The sequence below is a fragment of the Ranitomeya imitator genome, chromosome 4 (assembly GCF_032444005.1).
Source record: "Ranitomeya imitator isolate aRanImi1 chromosome 4, aRanImi1.pri, whole genome shotgun sequence".
NCBI classification, from domain to species: domain Eukaryota; kingdom Metazoa; phylum Chordata; class Amphibia; order Anura; family Dendrobatidae; genus Ranitomeya; species Ranitomeya imitator.
In genome coordinates, this window is record NC_091285.1 from 193,468,536 (window position 1) to 193,490,651 (window position 22,116).

Sequence of the window (22,116 nt, forward strand, 5' to 3'; positions counted from 1 at the left end):
TTACAATGGTAACCAGGGTAAATATCGGGTTACTAAGCGCGGCCCTGCGCTTAGTAACCCGATATTTACCCTGGTTACAAGTGAACACATTGCTGGATCGGCGTCACACACGCTGATCCAGTGATGACAGCGGGTGATCAGCGACCAAAAAATGGTCCTGATCATTCCCCAACGACCAACGATCTCCCAGCAGGGGCCTGATCGTTGGTCCCTGTCACACATAACAAGATCTTTAGCGGGATCGTTGCTACGTCATCAAAAGCGTGACGTTGCAACGATATCGTTAACGATATCGTTATGTGTGACTCCAGCTTTAGATGGAATGGTCTGCGGGCATCATGTTACGTTTGCAGAGCCACTGATGTGCCTAAACAGTAGAAACCCCCACAAGTGACCCCATTTTGGAAACTAGACCCCCCAAGGAACTTATCTAGATGTGTTGTGAAAACTTTGAACCCCCAAGTGTTTCACTAAAGTTTATAAGGCAGAGCCGTGAAAATAAAATGTCATTTTTTCCCACACAAATAATTTTTTAGCCCCCAATGTTTTATTTTCACAAGGGTAACAGGAGAAAGTTGACCACAAAAGTTGTCCAATTTGTCCTGAGTACGCTGATACCCCATATGTGGGGATAAACCACTGTTTGGGCGCACGGCAGAGCTCGGAAGGGAAGGAGCGCTGTTTTAGTTTTTCAGCGCAGAATTAGCTGGAATTGAGATCGAACGCCATGTCGCGTTTGGAGAGCCCCCGATGTGCCTAAACAGTGGAAACCCCCAATTCTAACTCCAACCCTAATTCCAACACACCCCTAATCCGAGCCCTAACCACACCCCTAACCCTGACACACCCTTAACCCTAATCCCAACCGTAAAGGTAATGCAAATGTTAGCCCCAACCCTAACACTAACTTTAGCCCTAACCATAATGGGAAAATGGAAATAAAAGAAAAAAATATATTTTTAGTATTTTTCCCTAACTAAGGGGGTGATAAAGGGGGGTTTGATTTACTATTTATAGTGGATTTTTTTGTTTGGCTGCTGCCACACACTAAAATACGCTTTTTATTGCAAAAAGTAGTTTTTGCATCACCAAATTTTGAGAGCTATAATTTTTCCATATATTGGCCCACAGAGTCATGTGAGGTCTTGTTTTTTTGGTGCATGACATTTTTTGATTGCTTTTTATTCCGATTTTTGTGAGGCAAAATGAACAAAAAACAGCAATTCATAAATTTCTTTTTTGGGGGGCGTTTATACCGTTCTACATGTGGTAAAATTTTTAAAGCAGTTTTATTCTTCGGGTCAGTACGATGACAGCGATACCTCATTTATATCATTTTTTTTATGTTTTGGCGCTTTTACACAATAAAAACTATTTTATATAAAAAATAATAATTTTTGCATCGTTTTAATCTCCAAACATAACATGGCGGCCGCTAATTATGCCAGCAAATTTTACATTCAAAAAGTGAAATGGTGCTTCCTTCCCTTCCGAGCCCTGCCGTGTGCCCAAACAGTAGATTTCCCCCACATATGGGGAATAAGCATGCTCAGGATAAACTGCACAACAAATTGTATGGTCTATTTTTTCCTGTTACCCTTCGCGAAAGTAAAAAAAATACCGTAGGTCAAAAGGAAATTTTTTGAGAAAGAAAAGTAAATGTTTATTTTTTCCTTCCACATTCCAAAAATTCCTGTGAAGCACCTGAAGGATTAATAAACTTATTGAATTTTGGCTTTGCGCACCTTGAGGCTGCCGTCACACTAGCAGTATTTGGTCAGTATTTTACCTCAGTATGTGTTAGCCAAAACCAGGAGTGGGTGATAATACAGAAGTGGTGCATATGTTTCTGTTATACTTTTCCTCTAATTGTTCCACTCCTGGTTTTGGCTTACAAATACTGAGGTAAAATACTGACCAAATACTGCTAGTGTGATGGCAGTTTTTAGAATGGTGTCACTTTTGGGCATTTTCTGTCATATAGACCCCTCAAAGTCACTTCAAATGTGAGGTGGTCCTAAAACAAATGGTTTTGCAAATTTAGTTGTAAAAATGAGACATCGCTGGTCAACGTTTAACCCTTATAACGTCCTAACAAAAAAAATGTTTCCAAAATTGTGCTGATGTAAAGTAGACATGTGGGAAATGTGATTAACTATTTTGTGCGATATGACTCTGATTTAACGGCATAAAATTTAAGTTTGACATTTTGAACATTTTTGCCAAATTTCCACAATTAAATGCAAGTCATAAAAAAGAAATGTTACCACTATCATGAAGTACAATATATCACGAGAAAATATTCTCAGAATCACCGGGATCCATTGAAGCGTTCCAGAGTTATTACCTCATAAAGTGACAGTAGTCAAAATTGTAAAAATTGGCCGGGTCATTAAGGTGAAAACAGGTTTCGGGGCGAAGGGGTTAATTTAGCAGAAAAATATAGGTTATTTCTTGTGTACATAAAAGGTACATCCTTTCATTGGTTGTAGGAGAGGGTGATGCTCACTGTGGCTCAGGGGCTATGACTTGGTTCACTGAGAATCCTTATGATGCAGCATGGTGGCGCAGTGGATAGCACTACAGCCTTGCAGCGCTGGGGTCCTGGGTTCTAATCCCACCCAGGACAACATCTGCAAAGAGTTTGTATGTTTTCTCTGTGTGGGTTTCCTCCGGGCACTCCGGTTTCCTCCCACATTCCAAAGACATACTGATAGGGATTCTAGATTGTGAGCCCCATCGGGGACAGTGATGATAATGTGTGCAAACTGTAAAGCGCTGCGGAATATGTTAGCGCTATATAAAAATAAAGATTATTATTATTATGATGCTGACACCTGTAGTAGCATTGTTCGGGTAAATTCGCATACCGTAAGTAGATTTATTGCTGAACGCTTTCATTCATCTGAATGGCTGCAAGTTTTAGTTACAAAAATGTTGCAGATTTCAACTTTTTTGGTTAAATTCCCATGGTGTGAAAACATGAAGGATTCTCCACTGTGAATTCGATTGTGGAAAGTCTGCCTCCTTTCACAGCGCCTGGAAAGTGCATGGGATTTTAAGACTGCTCATGTACGTGTCCAAAATATATCCTCAGTGTATATTGACAGGAGCTCTGGGTTTGAGATCTGCAGCATGTCCATTTAAATGGATTCTCAGGACAGAATTACTGCTCAAACCAAGTACAAGCAGTTTTAACAATAATTCTGTATTGACAGCCCCGTTAAGCTGTGGCTGTAGATGCAAGCTTCACTCTATAAAATGGCAAAGGGTGAAATTTGTAACTGCCTTGGATCTTTTTGCAATTATCTCTGCAACAGTAAACTACAGAACCTTTACTGTCAGCAGTCTGCAGTAAATACGTATTCTTATAATTAATATCCACACCACTGGTGAATTTGTGCTTCAGTTTTTGTTGCTCAGCTATTTAAATTAGATTTCTTAGGGTATGTTCCCACGGTCAGTAAACGCAGCGTCCAACCCGCAGCTTCCAGATGTTACAGCATAGTGGATGGGATTTAGAAATCCCATCTCCACTATGCGTGCAGGGACACCTCCGGCTTCCCTGCGGAGACGGACATGTGGCGCGTCTTTCTAGACCGCAGCATGTCATTTTATCTTGTGGAGATGCTCAGTATCCGCAAGATAAATGTCACCCATACAATGTATTGGACGCAGTGATTCCGCACGGTTCAATGAACACATGCGGAATCACCGCGTGTACAAAAGCCAGCAGCGCTTTAAACGGAGCAGACATGTGCTGCCTCTAAAGTGCTGCCTAATACTGACATTGGGGACGTAACCTTAAAAATGAGAAGCAATGCTTGGAATAGTTAAAGGAAACCGGTCATGTTAAAAAAAAAAACGCTATTAAACTGCAGACATGGTGTGATCTGCAGGTTATTAGCAATCTAAAACCATGCGGCCGCTGCACCGAGAGCCCGGCTGCCAAGAGGAAATTAACTTTATTCCTCCCTACCGCCTCCTGCTTTCAGTCACATGAGTAGGCCGGCACGGCTTAAGTCACCGCTCGGCACATAGTGAGCGGTAGATGTAACCACACACCAGCACTGACTGACAGCCGGCTCTGCACTGATGCACTGCTGAGGCGGCTGTCAGTGCTGGGAGAGTGGTCACAGCCGCTGCTTACTATGTGCTGAGTGGTGACTGAAGCCACGCCCATATGACCAAAAGCCAGAGGCTGCCGGGAGGAACAAAGGTAGTTTCCTCTCAGTAGCCAGGCTTTTATTGTAGCTGCTGTACAGCTTTAGAATGCTATTAATCTGCAGATTAACCCCATATCTGCAGGTTGATAGCATTTTTTGACACACCAGGTTCCCTTTATAGAAAACTTGACAATACTCACCTAATCTGGTTCAGGCGCAAGCATTGTTTATACACAGGAAGCAGAGCCGATGCAGCATGTGATTGGCTGCAGTGGTCAGATGACCTCAACAGCGTGTCATCACGTTTTATGATAAAGTCACATAACCACTGTAGCTAATCACTGGCTACAGTGGTCCGGCTGTGCTGGAAAAGTGGCAACGCCGCTTCCTAGCTCTGCCCAGACAATCCCTTGTATAGGCTTCATCATTGGAAATGATATTTCTGGTCATTTAATGAAAATGTTTAGATAATTTGTACACTACATATAAAACCCTGAGTTCTTATTTAAAGCCATTTTCTTTCAGACTTTGCATGTAAGAGGAGTTTGATAGCTGTGTCATTAGCCCATAGCAGTCACTCACATTCTCTTTCATATGACATAGGGCCTTTGGAAAATAAAATCAGCCACCTGATTGGTTGTCATGGGCAAGAAATCTGCTGTGTACCAGTTTTGATAATATATTTTCCAGCGCCTTTTTAAAAATAAATGTTGAGCTCTGGTGACAGTGACCAGCTAGGCACAGCGTTGTAAATAAGGATGGAGTCCTGTATAGTGGGTTAGTCCATCCAGAAGCCTTAGCTAATGGTCCCAGTTCAAGGTCTACACAATTAGATGTGAAAACCTGGCTTTGTTCCCTGTAAGTGATATGCATCTATATACGGGAGCGCCGCTCTTTCATGAGGTCCAGGTCATCACAGGTCCAGCATTCCTGGTGCAGCTTCATTTTTGGGGATACATAGACCCGCCATCCCCCCGTCATTCCTTCATGTCTACTACAAAATAGGATTTTTACATCCTCTCAACGCCTTAAGGTACCATCACATTAAGCAACTTACCAACGAGAACGACAACTATCCGTGACGTTGCAGCGTCCTGGATAGCGATCTCGTAGTGTTTGACACACAGCAGCGATCTGGATCCCGCTGTGACATCGCTGGTCATCGCTGAAAGTCTGGAACTTTATTTGGTCGTCAGGTCGGCATGTATCGTCATGTTTGTCAGCAAAAGCAACGATGCCAGCAATGTATTTCCATGGAGCGAACAACCAGCGAGAACGTTAAGTACGTCACTGGATCGCTCCTGCATCGTTCTGCTGTTGCCGTGTTTGACGTCTCCTAGCGACCTAAACAGCGACGCTGCAGCGATCGGCTCGTTGTCTATATCTCTGCAGCGTCGCTTAATGTGACGGTACCTTTATACCAAGTGACAGGATTTACATTAGAGAGATTGCCCTCCTGCTCTCCTTCTTTGCCATTTATGTACGCACATCTGGAAACAAGTAACCTCATGAATAAGACCCTGGTGAGTCGAAACGTTGGGTTTGGTTTCGATTTAAACTTACTGCCCTTACTATCCTGTGGCTACCTTTTTTGTTATAAAAATAAATTTGTTGAACACTTTTTGCATCACATCAAGTCTGAGTGTGCGGTAATTTTTGGTATATGACTTTTTGGGCCACTTGGTCCGTCTTACCAGCACCTCTATTATTTTGACCTGAGTGCATACCATTATTCTCCCTAGTGGGCAGAGCTGGGGCAGGATGGGGATATATTAACCCTCGTTTGTCAAATTCATGATGAGCAACGGTGTTTCTTGCTCCACAAATCTTACTCCATGTGTGCGCCTTGTAATGAATTAGAAGTGTCTAACTCCCAGCATTCCCCCCTTATCAAGAAGGGTGTGAACAACATCGGTTAGGTCTTGATGAGTCAGTGCCATAGATACCTCTACACCTTAGGCCGGTTTCACACGTCAGTGGCTCCGGTACGTGAGGTGACAGTTTCCTCACGTACCGGAGCCACTGACACACGTAGACACATTAAAATCAATGCAGCTGTGCAGATGTCATTGATTTTTTGTGGACCGTGTCTCCATGTGCCAAACACGGAGACATGTCAGTGTTCGTGGGAGCGCACCGATTACACGGACCCATTAAAGTCAATGGGTCCGTGTAAAACACGTACCGCACATGGACGTTGTCCGTGTGCAGTCCGTGTGCCGTGCAGGAGACAGTGCTACATTAAGCGCTGTCCCCCCCACTGGTGCTGAAGCCGCCATTCATATCTTCCCTGCAGCAGCGTTTGCTGTAGAGAAGATATGAATAATTGTGTGTAAAATCAAGATCCAGGTCTCCACTCCCCTCCCACCCCCTGTGCGCCCCCCCCTATGGGAGGTGGAGCCGCATATTCATGACTGTAATCGGCAGCCCCACGTGACCGCTCATACAGTAGAAGGTGCGGCCAGGACAGGAAGCAGCGCCAGCCAGCGAGGGAGCCGGGTGAGTATTTTCATCACAGCGGAGGCAGGGGCGAACGGGGTGGGAGGGGGTTGGGGACCTGGATCTTGATTTTACACACAATTATTCATATCTTCTCGACAGCAAACGCTGCTGCAGGGAAGATATGAATGGGGCTTCAGCACCAGATGCAGGGGACAGCGCTAAACTTTAGCGCTGTCTCCGGCACGGTGCGTGTGGTACCCAGTGGGCACACGGGCGGCACGCGTGTGCCGCACGTGTGCCACACTGATGTGCCACAGAAACGCACCGGCACACGGATAATTCCGGTACTGATTTTTCCGGTGCCGGAATTATCTGGACGTGTGAGACTGGCCTTATACAAATGGACCCCAATTCACCAAGATTCATAAAGACGACGACATGCCATCATCCTTCTGCTATGTCAAAATGGGTGGCGGTAGGAGAAACTAGCGTCACAACATTTTTGCATAACTTCACATTGTTTAAAAATGTTGCCAATTTTCAAAAGCCAAAATGTTCGTGAAATTGCTTTGGATGATATGCATTTCATTTTCAAGGAAGTCAATATTTCGATGTTAATTGGAAAATATAGTTGTTGCCTATAGCTGCCAAACTGTGGAATACTTCCCCTTCTTTCTATAAACTGATGCGTCCACCTCTTTCATTTTTCTCAGTGGCGTTTCAGAGGAAAAATTCAGTTGAAATTGCGGCCTGTGGACGGGGGGCCTAGTCTAACCACTATGTCCCCACCAGCTTCTTCCCACCCGCTCAGGTAAAATTACAAGTCTCTCCCTATGAAAATTTCCTCTTCAGAGAGGAAGAGGACTTGAACTCTATAGTGCCACCTGTTGGAAGTAGCGATCCTACACGTCACAATCAAACCTTTAACGAGTCGTGCAATATGATTTATGATAAAAGCCAAATCAGAATCTCCATTTGCAGACATGGTGTTTCGGGCTGTTGGCCCTCATCAGTGCAAAGTATGAGAACTGATCTGGCTAGGTGAGAGGCTCTGGACTCGGGTCTATGGGGTAAAGTTTCTCCTTGCAGAGAGTGACATACCAGCTCTGGAATGACTCTCCCTATATACAGATTGGGAAACACCTAAAATCTTACTGAGCAGGCAGAGAGAAGTTGGCAAAGATATACCTGTTAAACTAGGCACCTCGTCCTCAGCCTTGCTCTTAGCTATGTTTTCCCTGAATGCAGGAGCCAGTCTTTGATTTATGCTGCCTGTGTTTTGGGTCTCAAATAAAATCATCCGACAGGTTCCCTTTAATTGCATTTCAATACTCTTTCTTATATCAATTTTGTTATGTGGCTATATAGGACCTTGAGGTTTACAGATAAGGAATGCCTTCTAAGGCCGGGGTCACACTTGCGAGTGCAATGCGAGAAACTTGCTCTTGTCTCTCGCCTCAATACCCGGCACTGTCGCCGGCGGTTCGGACAGGAGCGTTCAGCTACATAGAAATACATGCAGCTGCACACTCCGGTCCCGAGTGCCAGCGGCAGTGCCGGGTATTGAGGCGAGAGACACGAGCAAGTTTCTCGCATTGCACTCACAAGTGTGACCCCGTCCTAAAGCAGACACTCTTAGAGTTATTTTATGGCCTCAATAGAGCCCTTTCATTTTGGAAATCACCGGTCCAAGACCTGATATTTCATTGTCACTTATAAGAAGATTTAATTGGTGAAGTGTAAGCTCTTGGACCACCATTGGGTTTTTCTATAATGGGTAATGATCTCTTTCGTACTGCAGGGGTCATTTTGACTGTAGGTGTCTATTCACTTTAGAAAATTACCGAAAAAAAATGATTTGCCGGTATTTACCTGCTGGCCCCTACATTACTATAAGGCCATGTGAGAATGTTATGTATATAGAGCCTCATTCAGACTTCAATGTTTTTCACGTAAACAAAAAATGGTACCAATGTCATCAGAGTTTTGCATTGGTGTTTCTTCCGTGATTTTCCCACATGGATAAATGCGGTAAATAAGTGACATGGCGTCTCCTTTCCGTTACAATGTTAGACAGGAACAGCACATAGATGCCTTCAGGGTGCTCTCTGTGTTTTAGATGACCCTATTACCTTGTATTACTTTTCATCCATGTTGCTGGAAAAAAACGGACATGTGAACAGCAGCATAAGCTTTCATGGGTATGGATCGCCCCCCCTAAGGGCAGTGGGGAACTCTGAGCCGGGCCCTTCGGTTCTCAAGGGGGATGTCATGGTGACTGACCCGGCCCGTGGCCCTAAGGGCGTCCATTAATAAATGTGGGGAAAGGTCTTTAAAGGGGAAATGTTCGTGACGCCACCTGTAGTATTCGGTCAGGGTTCGCTGGGATGATGTGATGGCAGCTAGTTGCTATACCTTCCCACAGGTGAAGTATATCCCCAGGGCTTCCCAGAGTGTAGATGATGGATGGTGAAACGCGCAGTGAAGAACGAGGACACAAGGTTGCAGTCTCTTTACCTTTACTGAAGGCTTCAGCGTCCTCAGTCCAGGGTACCAACCACAGGGTAGGCAGAGTCCGGCCGGTCTGAAGGCAAATCCAGAGTCCCCTTATCCAGGTGGAAATCAGTAGCCTTCCTCTAGCGCCTGAGTGTTGTAGTCCCTCCCTGCTGAGCTTCTCGGTGAGGTCCTCACAACTGTTGTTGGTGTTCTAGATGTTAAGTGTTTCTCTTTGTCCCCCAGATGGATAGGAACAACCCGTATGACTGATGGCCTGAGGCTTTTTACAGGGACCCTATCACGCCTCAGCCCCCACAAGTTGCCACCGTGCCTCCTGGTAATAAGGTCGGGCAGCCAACATGGAATTAACTGTCCTGCCAGTCTCTGAAGTAAAGCATAGAGATCCTTACTCCCTCGGTGTTCTGGCTACCAGCTTCTGCGCCTCAGAAAGGAGGCAGCCTTTTACAGGGCAGAACTCCTTCTGGTTTCCTCTCCTGTGCTCTGCTTTCCTGCACACTCTCTGCAATATGTTCGTTTAGTGTCTTCTTCCAGGAGCTGCAGCACTTCAGGCTCCGGGACTCCGTCCTGTCCCTCTGTCTTCCTGACAGGAACTGAACTCTGCACCCCTTTTCCCTCCAGATCAGGATGTTTTATAGGGGAGTTCACCTAAAACAGGCTTAGAGCTCCCCCTTCTGGTCTGGAGTGTGAACATGTTGCATGCATTGTGTTTACCTGGTAAAGAGATCTCCTTTATTGCCTTCAGACGTAACGTCACTCCCCCTGGTGGAAGAATGACCTTACTGCAATGACCAGAACCCTGGTGCGCTGCAGGTACATGTTGTAGCCAAGAAAAACACAGATAGTACACATACGTGCAATACCGACATCTGAGTCCTAAAAGTTACATACATAGTTATTAAGGCATAGGTATAGTTACATAGTTACATACATAGTTATTAAGGTTGAAGGAAGACTATATGTCCATCTAGTTCAACCCATAGCCTAACCTAACATGTTGATCCAGAGGAAGGCAAAAAAAAACCCATGTGCAAAGAGTAAGCTCCACATTGGGGAAAAAAATTCCTTCCCGACTCCACATAAGTGTTTGTGATTTGCTTTTTGTTTCTCAGTTCTTTATAAACCGAGCTATATTCTAAGTTCATGTTCGGTAAGAGGTAAATCACATATGTAAAATTAATATTCAACATTATGGGAGATTCACGTTTGAAGGTTTTTTTTTTTATTGTTTTTTTAATTAGCGAGGTTATATTCATAAGAATGCATGTGTCTTCATAGCCACATTAATGACTTGTTTTTGCTCACATTCTATGTTTTTTGCTAAAAAGTGGAATGGAGACCAACTTGGGGAATAGCTTTAAGAGTACTGTCACCTGTGTGAAAATTCACTCCAAGCATAAGCGACTAGGTGACACAGTAGCAGTAAAGCCGTACTTGTAGTAGTTAGTGTGGATCTCATGGCTTTTTATGCCTACCATGATTTTGTATGTTTTTCTTTGCAGGGGGATTTGATGACTTAGTCACTACTCCAGTTAACGGAGACTTTGACCAGGCAAGTATAAATTTTATCATGAAGCTGTGTCTGTGTTGAGAGTATCTACACCAATCTGAGGATGCCCTGAGTGGATAGCCCCGTACTGGTGATTTTACTAAATATTAGTTAATTTCAAAAGTGCTCCTAAGTAACCTAATGGCCCTAGCAAAAGTCGGACCTGAACGTCCGTGTTGTGGTATCTTGTCATAGGGGGTCCTACAGCACTCTTCGGACGCTCTCTCCGTGAAAGTGCGAGAGCTTACTCTGTACTAACCCAGCTCTGCTACGTATTTTCCGAAGATGTTACCAGCCAGAAATCTCATTAGAGCGGTTACTGTTTTTATCGTGAAAGAGTGTTTTTAAGAACGCTAGTTTCACAGTAATCTTTCAGTGCAAACAAGCCGCCGATCAAGCAATGAATGCCTCCATGTAAACGGACCCTCAGATCAAAGAGCGAGATCTCACAAGATATTTGTCTTTTATCATGAAACGGGTCCCTGAAGTGTTTGGGATCTTGCATGCCGGGACCCCACAACCCAGGAATTCGTGCCCGCATTTTGCTAAAAAAAAATGCAGTTACGTGGGGCCTTAGGATTAGTTATGAGCACTTCTGACAGTAATTTATATTTAGTATAATCGCCAGTACAGGTGTCCAATCTTTTAATGATTAAAAAGAGCAGCCCTACTGGTGTTAGGTACACGTCAAGGCCCAGGCCGATAATTGATGCTCATTTCCGTTTATTGGCATTGTCTAAAGATACTAGCGATTACCCAGTGAACAAGAAAAACATTTGTTTGTCAGGTCACAGGTGCAATGGTTTTTAAGTAGGCTAAAAATTCCTGATCGATCACTGTGCACAGTATTCACCCCTTAACGACCAGAGGTATTTTCATTTTTGTGTTTTCGTTTTTTGTTCCCATAGCCATAACTTTTTTTTTTTTCCTTTCAAAATGGCCATGTGATGGTTTGTTTTTTGTGGAACAAGTTGTACTTTTGAACGGCACAATTGGTTTTAACATATCGTGTACTGGAAAACAGGAAAAAAATTCCAAGGGTGGTGAAATTGCAAAAAAGTGCAATTCCACAGTTGTTGTTTTGTTTTTGTTTTTTTTACCATGTTCACTAAATGCTAAAACTGACCTTCCATTATGATTCTCCAGGTCATTACAAGTTCATAGACACCAAACATGTCTAGGTTCGTTTTTATCTAAGTAGTGGAAAAAAAAAATTCCAAACTTTGCTAAAAAAAACAACAAAAAAATTTGTGCAATTTTCCGATACCCATCTCTATTTTTCGTGATCTGGGGCTGGGTGAGAGCTTATTTATTGCGTGCCGTGCTGTCGTTTTTATTGATACCATTCTGGTGTAGATATGATCTTTTGATCGCCCGTTATTGCAATGTAGCGGCAACCAAAAAAAATGTAATTCTGGCATTTTTAGTTTTTTTCTCATTACACTGTTTACTTTTTTTTCTATTGATGGATCGGGCGATTCTGAACACGGCGATGACAAATATGTGTAGGTTTGATTTTTCTTTCATTGTTTTATTTTGAATAGGACAAAAGGAGGGTGATTTGAACTTTTATACTTTTTTAATATTTCATTTTTATTTTTTTTTTGACTTTTTGTATGCTTCAATAGCCTCCATGGGAGACTAGAAGCTGACATAACTCGATAGGCTTTGCTACATACAAGCGATGATCATATCGCCTGTGTGTAGCAGAAATGCTCACTAGCTATATGAGTGCTGACCACTGGGCGACGCTCATAGCAATCCGGCTATGACAACCATAGAGGTCTGCTGGAGACCTAATGTTGTCATGCCAACCCATCAGTAACCCGCGATCATGTGGCGGGGTCATGATGGGCAGGATTTCCGGCATGCTTCTGGTAAGCGCAAGGTAAATGCTGCTGTCAGAGATTGACAGCGGCATTTAAGAGTTTAACAGCCGTGGGTGGATTGCGATGCCACCCACGGCTGTTAGAGGCACATGTCAGCTGTTCAATGGAGGGATTCCGACGTGGGCATATTATTACGCCCAATGTCGGAAAGGGGTTGCCCCACGAAGAAAAGTATATATATTAACCCTTTCACGTCATGCACCGTACTAGTACGGTGCATGTCGTGTCTCCCCCCTTGATGCAGGCTCCGGCGCTGAGCCCACATCAAAGTCGCGACATGTCAGCTGTTTTGTACAGCTGACATGCGCACGCAATAGCGGCAGGTGGAATCGCGATCCACCTGCCGCTATTAACTAGTTAAATGCCGCTGTCAAATGCTGACAGCGGCATTTAACTTCCGCTTCTGGCCATCGGGCCGGAAATGCAGGCATCGCCGACCCCAATCACATGATCAGGGGTCAGCAATGCGTCGGCATGACAACCTGAGGTCTCGTTGAGACCTCCATGGTTGTTGATTCTGGCTAGCTGTGAGCGCCACCCTGTGGTCGGCGCTCGTAGCAAGCCTGTAATTCAGCTACATAGGAGCGATCTGATGATCGCTGCTATGTAGCAGAGCCGATCAGGCTATGCCAGCTTCTAGCCTCCCACGGAGGCTATTGAAGCATGGCAAAAGTAAAAAAAAAATGTTTTAAAAAATATGAAAAAAATATAAAAGTTTAAATCGCCCCCCTTTCGCCCCATTCAAATTAAAACAATAAAAAAAATCAAACATACACATATTTGGTATAGCCGCGTTCAGAATCACCCGATCTATCAGTAAAAAAAAGGATTAACCTGATCGCTAAATGGCGTAGCGAGAAAAAAATTCAAAACGCCAGAATTACGTTTTTTTGGTCGCCGCGACATTGCATTAACATGCAATAACGGGCGATCAAAAGCACATATCTGCACAAAAGTGGTATCATTAAAAATGTCAGCTTGGCACGCAAAAATAAGCCCTCCCCTGACCCAAGATCCCAAATAATGGAAACGCTACGGGTATCGGAAAATGGCGCTATTTTTTTATTTATTTTTTTAGCAAAGTTTGGAATTTTTTTCACCACTTATATAAAAAAGAACCTAGACATGTTTGGTGTCTATGAACTCGTAATGACCTGGAGAATCACAACGGAAGGTCAGTTTTAGCATTTAGTGAACCTAGCAAAAAAGCCAGACAAAAAACAAGTGTGGGATTGCACTTTTTTTGCAATTTCACCACACTTGGAATTTTTTTCCCGTTTTCTAGTACAAGACATGGTAAAACCAATGGTGTCATTCAAAAGTAAAACTTGTCCCGCAAAAACAAGCCCTCACATGGCCATATTGATGGAGAAATAAAAAAGTTATGGCTCTGGGAAGGAGGGGAGTGAAAAACGAAAACGCAAAAACGAAAAAGGGCTGCATCTTGAAGGGGTTAATCAACAGATCTTGGAATGATAAGTTCCACAATAGGATGTCTCTAAATAAAATGTTCTTGTGCTGAGATAATCTTATAAATGTGCCCCTGCTGTGTACTGTGTAATGGCTGTGTCTGACCATGCAGGACATAGTGTGATCTTAGTTCATCTTCTTGGGCAAAAGAACGTTCCGGATATTACAGCATGGGATCAAAACCAAAAACAGCTTCTTCTGGGCACAAAGGTATCACCGCAAATAAACAGTTCATTTAGCAGAGCACATATGTCGGCGGGGGTTCACCTGAGCAGATTACAGTCCTACACGAACAGATTACAGTGCTTTCTTATGTAACAAACTTCATACACAAAAGAGGTATGATGCCACCAGTCTCTGTGTCAGCCCGTGCTCCAGCAACTTCCAGATCCAAGCAGAAGTGTTCAAGTCCAGGCACAGTTCACACTGAACAGGCTGCATTTCCAACACAAATACTGCTCAACTTTCCTAGCTGGCCCTTGCAGTTTCCATTCAGAGGAAGACTCTGGCTTGTCTCCCACCTCCAGCTCATATTTTGGCTGGTCACTCACCAGCACACTCAACTATGCTTCATTCAGCAGATTGACACCCCTAAGGAACACAGGCCGTAGATTTTAGTGAAAGTAAGTTCGGTGTATCTAATCAAGACATGCACTAAAACGATTTACACCTATATTGGAACAGCAAAGTGCTTATTCGACCGCTTCTCCGTTTATTTTCTATGGAGTTGTTGAGTGCTGAGCTCAGCTTTGTCTGTCACCCTAATAGTAGATCACCCATCATTCAGCCATTTATCACTTATCCCGTGGATAGGTGATCACTTGTTTTAACTGGACAATTCCTTTGAACAGCATGATGGTGCTGTATGAACCCTGCCTAAAGGCACATTTAATACTGTCCACGATTTGCTCATTTCATGTCCAGTTGCTGGGTGTACAGCAGCCCTTACAGCGTTGCCACCAGCAGTGTATTCTGTATGCCATGACGGTGAGGCAGAGAGCGAGAAAAGCGGAAAATAACCATGGATTTGATTTAGATTGTATTTTGCCTAGTGATTGTTATAGCCGTGAATTGTCAAGTGATGTCATAATGCTGACATGTCATAGAAGATCCGAGTACTAAGTAGGTAATACTTGTTCTATCTTATTCCATCGTTACCTCCTCCACAGCTATGAAAAGGGCCCAAGAGTTTGCCATGTTTGCAAAAGAATGGTTTTTTCCTGTAAAGGTAAAATATACAGTATATGACCTAAGATATAACTTGAAGCCAGGCCCCTAACTGATACAGATCTGTAATTGGTCTTCCTATACGGGCCAGAGGGAAGTTGTGGTCCCTCTTAGGCTCCAGGGCCTGGGCGCGACTTTAACGGAGTACCTGCTATAAATACATTATGTCCCTGTACAAGAAAATAAAGCACTTTTGACCTTGTGTGGTTTTTTTGCTTTCTCCTCCCCCCCCTGTATTTGTGTTTTTTTCTGCCAACTGTCAGGCAACACCGGCCATGTATTGAATTTGATCATGGTGCAGAATAATTATTTGCAGTAATACATTTTAGAGATCCATATAAAGTAACATGAGCATCACATACCTAGCCTGTCTCTTATAGGACCTCGGTGGGGCCAATGATGGATATGCCGCTATAGCCCAGGCTGATAGACTAATCCAGGAACCTGAAAGCCTTCGTAAATGGAGAGAAGAACAGAAGGTGCGCCTGGAAGAGTTGGGTAGGTTGTGAATGGACATCAGAGTTAGGGTATGTGCAGGCGATCAGTAATTGGCAGCACTTTGGACGCAGCACATGTCCGCTGCGTCCAAAGCGCTGCCGGCTATTGAACGCAGGTGAATACACTACACACGTGTTCACTGACCCGTGTGGAATCACCGCGTCCAATACATTGTACTGGTGAGATTTCTCTTGCGGAGACTCACATCTCCACAAGAGAAATAGACATGCTGCGGTCTGGAGAGACGCATGCCCGTCTCCGCGGGTGATCCTCGGGCGCCAGAGCACGCATAGTGAACATCACATTTCTTGAAATACCGTCCACTATGCTGTAACATTTGGACGCTGTGGGTTGGATGCTACAGAAGTAACTCGCAGCATTTACTGATTGTTTGCACATACTCTGAGATCTACAGTTTACAGGAACCTTCTAAACAGAGAAAATGGTTCAAGAACGGTTAAACCAGAAGCCTAAATTTTAGGTGGAAAAATAAACAACTAGTTTTTATATTGCTACAAAGGCATTGTGATTTATGTGTTAGTTTTTTTTTGTTTGCATGAAAAAGAATTCCATACCATTGCCAGATTGCTCACTAATATTTTATGACTGTTCTCTTGTACAGATGCAGCTGCCAAGGTGACAGAACAGGAATGGAGAGAGAAGGCTAAGAAAGACCTAGAAGAATGGTACCTGCGCCAGAGTGAGCAAATAGAAAAGAATAAGGTTACAAACAGGTCAGTGACATCATTTTATCAACTCGTGTCCCAGTCATTTGACAAAGAATACAGAATTATTGTACAAGTTACAGCAAGTTTGTCATCCACAATGCAGGAGTTCAATTACTTGTCCAGTCCGATAGGGAATTTGGCCCATATAAAAATCATATCTGCAGTGTAGATTTTACATCGATTTATTTATTTATTCTGCTTTGCTTACATAGCGCTATCTTATTCTGCAGCGCTTTACATACATTATCGTCACTGCCCCCGATGGGGCTCACAATCTAAATTCCCTATCAGTATGTCTTTGGAGTGTGGAAGGAAACTGGAGTGCCTGGAGGAAACCCACGCAAACACGGGGAGAACATACAAACTCCTTGCAGATGTTGTCCTTGGTGGGATTTGAACCCAGGACCCCAGCGCTGCAAATCAACAGTGCTCTTGACCATTCCAAGGATGCACCGAGGAGCCCTCATTTCCATATGAAAACACATTTTTTTGTACAACTAAAGATTTTTATAGGGGCCAAGTCTCCTACAGGACTGTACAAATAAGAGTTAAAACTCAATTTAAACTGTGCCCAATATTCTCCTTTCCTTGTGCTTGTCTGCACTAATCAGGAAGACAGCGCTACATATACATAGGTGTGGTAGACGTGCTTCTCTTGGCACCAGGAAAGCAAACGTCTTCTCCGAAGTGTCCATGTATCTAAACAAAGGCCAATATCTAGAGGAGGGCAGCTAATAAAACATGTCCTTAAATCATCAGTTGGATGTTTAGTGTGGTTAAACAGCGCAGTTTTTATGGCGGTTTTTCAGTCTTTTCCGCAATGGCAGAAGTAGATGTAGCAGGAATGAGAAGTAGAAATCCTTTAATTTGTATTTCCCATTGCTTGTAAATAAATAGCTGTTTACAATGGATGCAAGGATTGCGGAGTAAGTAGCTTTATAGCATCACTATGTTATTACTATAGTTTACTTAGATCAGTATATTAACGAAACATAAAAACTTACAAGATATAACAATATCTTGTATATAACAATATAGCAGAAAATGAAGGATTTAAAGTTTCAAGTCGGACAAAGCAACCGAACAATCCCTTAGCATGCAGGATCTTTGGGGACCCCGCTGTTGTGCACGTGTTAGGGTAGATCTTGTAAGGTGGAAACCGAGCTTACATATTATAAGTACTACTCTCATTGTCTTGATATTCGCTATTATTCGCTTTTTAGTAAACTTTGCACAAGAGGTGAAAATAGTCTTTGCCCCTTATTTTCAATCACAGAAAATGTTGTCATATCCGCCCAGTGTAAATATATCCTTACTGTTAGTAAGGTGACCGCTAAATTTCTGTTCTAGGTAAGGTGCCAGCTGTCGGTCAGTGTCAGGCATGCTTACAGCCGCTGCTCTCAGTGCCGTGAGCGGTGACTATAGTCGCTCTGGCAGACCTGCATGACCGAATGTCAGCGGCTGCCGGGAGAGATAACGTTTGTGCTCTCCTGGGTGCCATACCTTCATAACACTATTAACCTGCAGGCTAACCATATATTTTCAGGTTTAGGGAACAGTCACACGGCCGTATAACTTTGACGAGGATTGCAACGCAGTGCTCGGACTGGCCATTGGCTTTCCTGACCCGAGTGTGACAGCATGTATTTCTATGCAGCTGTAACGCACGGGTCAGTAGATCCGACAGCCAGTCCGAGCTCTGCTTTGCGATCCTTGTCTGAGTTATACGGCCGTGTGACTCTCCCCTAATAGCATTATCAGACCTGACGAGTTCCCTGTAAGGCCGGGATCACACGTGTGAGAAACTCGAACGAGTCTCACATCTCATTACGTGGCACTCGAGACTGAAGCGTGCGGTTGTATGTATTTCTATGCAGCTGTCATGCACGGGTCAGTAGATCCGACAGCCAGTCCGTGCATTGCGTTGCGATCCTTGTCTGAGTTACACAGCCGTATGACTCTCCCCTAATAGCGTTATCGCACCTGACGAGTTCCCTGTAAGGCCGGGATCACACGTGCGGCACTGCCACCGGCACTCGAGACCGGAGCGTGCGGCTGCATGTTTTTCTATGTAGCTGAGTGCCGTGTATTGAGATGCGAGACTCGTGCGAGTTTCTCGCACGTGTGATCCTGCCCTAAGACAGCAAAAAGTCTCCTGAGAAAGGGATCAGCACCAACTCTGTTTCTCTATAAGGGAGTATTATTCTTTTCATCTTTCTTGTTTACACTGCTGTTTTATTACCCTTCTTCCTTATTTTCACATTTGTCTTCTCTTTCTCTTTCTCTTTTTTATGCTACTAACCCAGGATTGCGGACAAAGCATTTTACCAGCAGCCTAATGCTGAAGTGATTGGTTACGTGTATGTTGTGCTTGTCTTATTCTCAGTGTTTTGCTTCTGCCAATCCCCATGCGACAGTATGAACTAGCAATGAATTAGATAATATAGAATTCCATTACACAGTTACTGTATGTATACTCTATAGGAAGTGAGTTATGTAATCAGTGCCAGCTAATTAAGTTTCCGAATGGGAACTACCCCCTATTAATTCAGAATTCCCATGCAATATATTGGAAAAAAGTGTTTTAGTCCAGATCACTCCTTTTAAAGTGAGCCATGAAGCCTTTACAGGTGTAAGCACCCAGCATACGGCACCTATACTATAGACATGTGCTTGTAGGGTAATATAGCTGCCTCCGTATGCATTTGGAGGCTTACATGGCTCTGTACAGTTAAGTAATACTGCCATGTGCACGAGCCCTACACATAAATGTCTGGTCTTGTACGTTCTACCTAAGTTACATTGCTAACATTCCTTCTGTTTTCTCAATGAAGAGCGTCGGATGAAGCATTGGTCTCCGAGACAAAGGATGAAGATGCCGGTTCTGAATGGGAACGTGTTGCCCGCCTTTGCGATTTCAACCCCAAAAGCAGCAAGCAGTCTAAAGACGTGTCTCGTCTGAGATCTGTACTGATCTCGCTGAAACAGACGCCGCTGTCTCGCTAGTTTTCTCATCCAACCGCACCTACTCACCTCCCTGCTTCACACCAAAGAATCCATCCTCGCAGGTCTGAGGCCCATTCACTTCTGCCCTTAACGTGACCAAGATCCAGCCCCTAACACTCCGTCACCTCCCTGAGATGAACTGTAAAGCAATCGAAACACCACATCGGATTTCCTTGAGTTACTCCATTAGGCTAATGTTTGGTAATTTAAGGCAGTGTTAATGGAAGCATGCGGTGGCCGTGAGCTTTTGTGTGGGGAGATTTCTGTTATTTTTATTTTCCTTTGTCTATGTGTGCCTGGCTTTTAACAATGCTTGTCCATATATTTTACTTAAGGTGTGCTGGAAATGAAAAGCCTGTTTGCAAGCAGATTGCACATTAAACTCTAAAACAAATGGGGTTACAAATGTACTGTAATTTCCCATGATGCGGGGGTAAAGAAATCTATGCACATACTGTACGATGCACAATGCAAAGGAGACTGATCCGAAAATCTCACACACGACACAATATCAACAAGTATCTTTGTCATACATGAAACTACTTTCCTGAAAATTACAGAACAATGTTGTAAAGGGTTGCCTTACTAAACAGGTAAAACATATCGTCTCTGGGGGTCCCACTATTGGCTCCCCCACAAATCCCAAGACCAGGTTTCCCTAATGGTACATTTTCATTGAAAGGTTTACAAGTATATATACAGCGGGGGAAATAATTATTGAACACGTCATCAATTTTCTAAATAAATATATTTCCAAAGGTGCTAAAGACATGAAATTCTCACTAGATGTTGGTAACATGCACACAGACAAAGAAATCAAACCATAGATGTCCATAAATTGTGTAATAATGAGTTTAGAAATATATTTACTTAGAAAATTGGTGGCAAGTTTTATACTTAATAATAATAATAATAATAATAATAATAATAAAAAATAATAATAATCTTTATTTATATAGCGGCAACGTATTCCGCAGTGCTTTACAGTTTAACAGCTTCAAACACAACAGTCATAAGTAACAATGTTAACAATACAATAATTAAAGCAACACAAGATGACCCTGCTCGTGAGAGCTTGCAATCTGCAATGAGGTGGGGGAGATGCAAAGTACAGGTGTGTATTTACAATGATGTATTTACATTGATGGTCCAGCCATCTTCAGGGAGTGGGGGATAGATGGAAGTAGGGAATGGGCTACACACAAACAAAATAACTGATTAGGGAACATGATATGCCGCTCTGAACAAATGTGTTTTGAGAGAGCGCCTAAAACTATGCAAATTGTAGATGGTCCTAATATCTTGGGGTAGAGAATTCCAGAGGATTGGTGTAGCACGGGAGAAGTCTTGTAGTCAGGAGTGGGAGGTACGGATTAGTGCAGAGGTTAGTCGAAAGTAATTTGCAGAGCGCAGCGGTCGGTTAGGCCGATAGACAGAAATGAGGGAGGAGATGTATGGGGGTGCTGCACTGTGAAGAGCGTTGTGGGTGAGAACAAGTACTTTGAATTGTATCCTGTAATGAATGGGCAGCCAGTGTAATGACTGGCGAAGAGCAGACGCGTTTGAGTAACGATTAGAAGGATAGACTGGAGAGGGGAAAGTCGAGTGAGGGGGAGGCCAATTAATAGAGTGTTGCAGTAGTCCAGGCGGGAGAGGATCAGGGCGACAGTGAGGGGTTTTGTTGTTTCTATAGTGAGAAAAGGGCAGATTCTAGAGATGTTCTTTAGGTGTAAGTGGCAAGAGCGGGCAAGAGATTGTATATGGGATGTGAAGGAGAGATCGGAGTCAAACATAGCACCCAGACAGCGAGCCTGCTGCCGGGGTGTTATTATGGTGCCTCCCACGGAGAGGGAAACGTCAGGTTTTGGGAGGTTAGTAGATGGTGGGAGCAGAAGAACTTCAGTTTTGGAGAGGCTGAGTTTCAGATAGAGAGCGGACATGATGTCAGAGACTGCGGACAGACAGTCAGTGGTGTTCTGTAGTACAGCAGGAGTAAGGCCAGGGGATGACGTGTATAGTTGTGTGTCGTCGGCATAAAGATGGTACTGAAAGCCAAATCTGCTGATGGTCTGTCCAATTGGGGCCGTGTAGAGGGAGAAGAGAAGGGGCCAAGGACTGAGACACCCCGACAGTGAGAGGAAGAGGAGATGAAGTGGAGCCAGAGAACAGAACACTGAAGGAGCGGTCAAAAAGATATGAGGAGAACCAGGAGAGGGCAGTTTCCTTAATGCCAAGTGACTGGAGCCTAGAGACTAAGAGAGGGTGGTCAACAGTGTCGAAAGCTGCAGAAAGATCGAGAAGAATGAGCAGAGAGTGGTCACCGTTACATTTTGCTGTCAGGAGGTCGTTGGTCACTTTGATGAGTGCAGTTTCTGTCGAGTGTAGGGGGCGGAAGCCGGACTGTGAAGGGTCTAGGAGGGAGTGAATGGAGAGGTAACAGGTAAGGCGGTAGACTAGGCGCTCCCAGAGTTTAGAGATGAAGGGGAGATTGGAGACCGGTCTGTAGTTGTTTGTGCAGGATCGGTTGAGGGTGGGTTTCTTTAGTAACTGAGTAATGATAGAGTGTTTGAAGGAGGACGGGAAAATGCCTGAGGAGAGTGAGAGATTAAAGATTGTAGTTTGGTGAG

General features: G+C 43.8%; 1 protein-coding gene across 2 annotated transcripts in view; it reads left to right on the forward strand.

The window, feature by feature from the left end:
• The window catches only part of CLTB (clathrin light chain B), a 43,327-nt gene extending 23,444 nt beyond the window's left edge, over positions 1-19,883 (forward strand). The window contains exons 2-6 of one of the 2 annotated variants that reach the window (XM_069764205.1): positions 10,625-10,674; positions 15,638-15,755; positions 16,378-16,489; positions 18,790-18,843; positions 19,318-19,883. In XM_069764205.1, coding sequence (XP_069620306.1) covers positions 10,625-10,674; positions 15,638-15,755; positions 16,378-16,489; positions 18,790-18,843; positions 19,318-19,489 — 506 coding nt within the window. In that variant the 3' untranslated portion in view covers positions 19,490-19,883. The remainder of the gene's footprint in view (positions 1-10,624; positions 10,675-15,637; positions 15,756-16,377; positions 16,490-18,789; positions 18,844-19,317) is intronic. The other variant, XM_069764206.1, reaches the window with a different exon arrangement.
• The last annotated feature ends 2,233 nt before the right edge of the window (positions 19,884-22,116 follow it).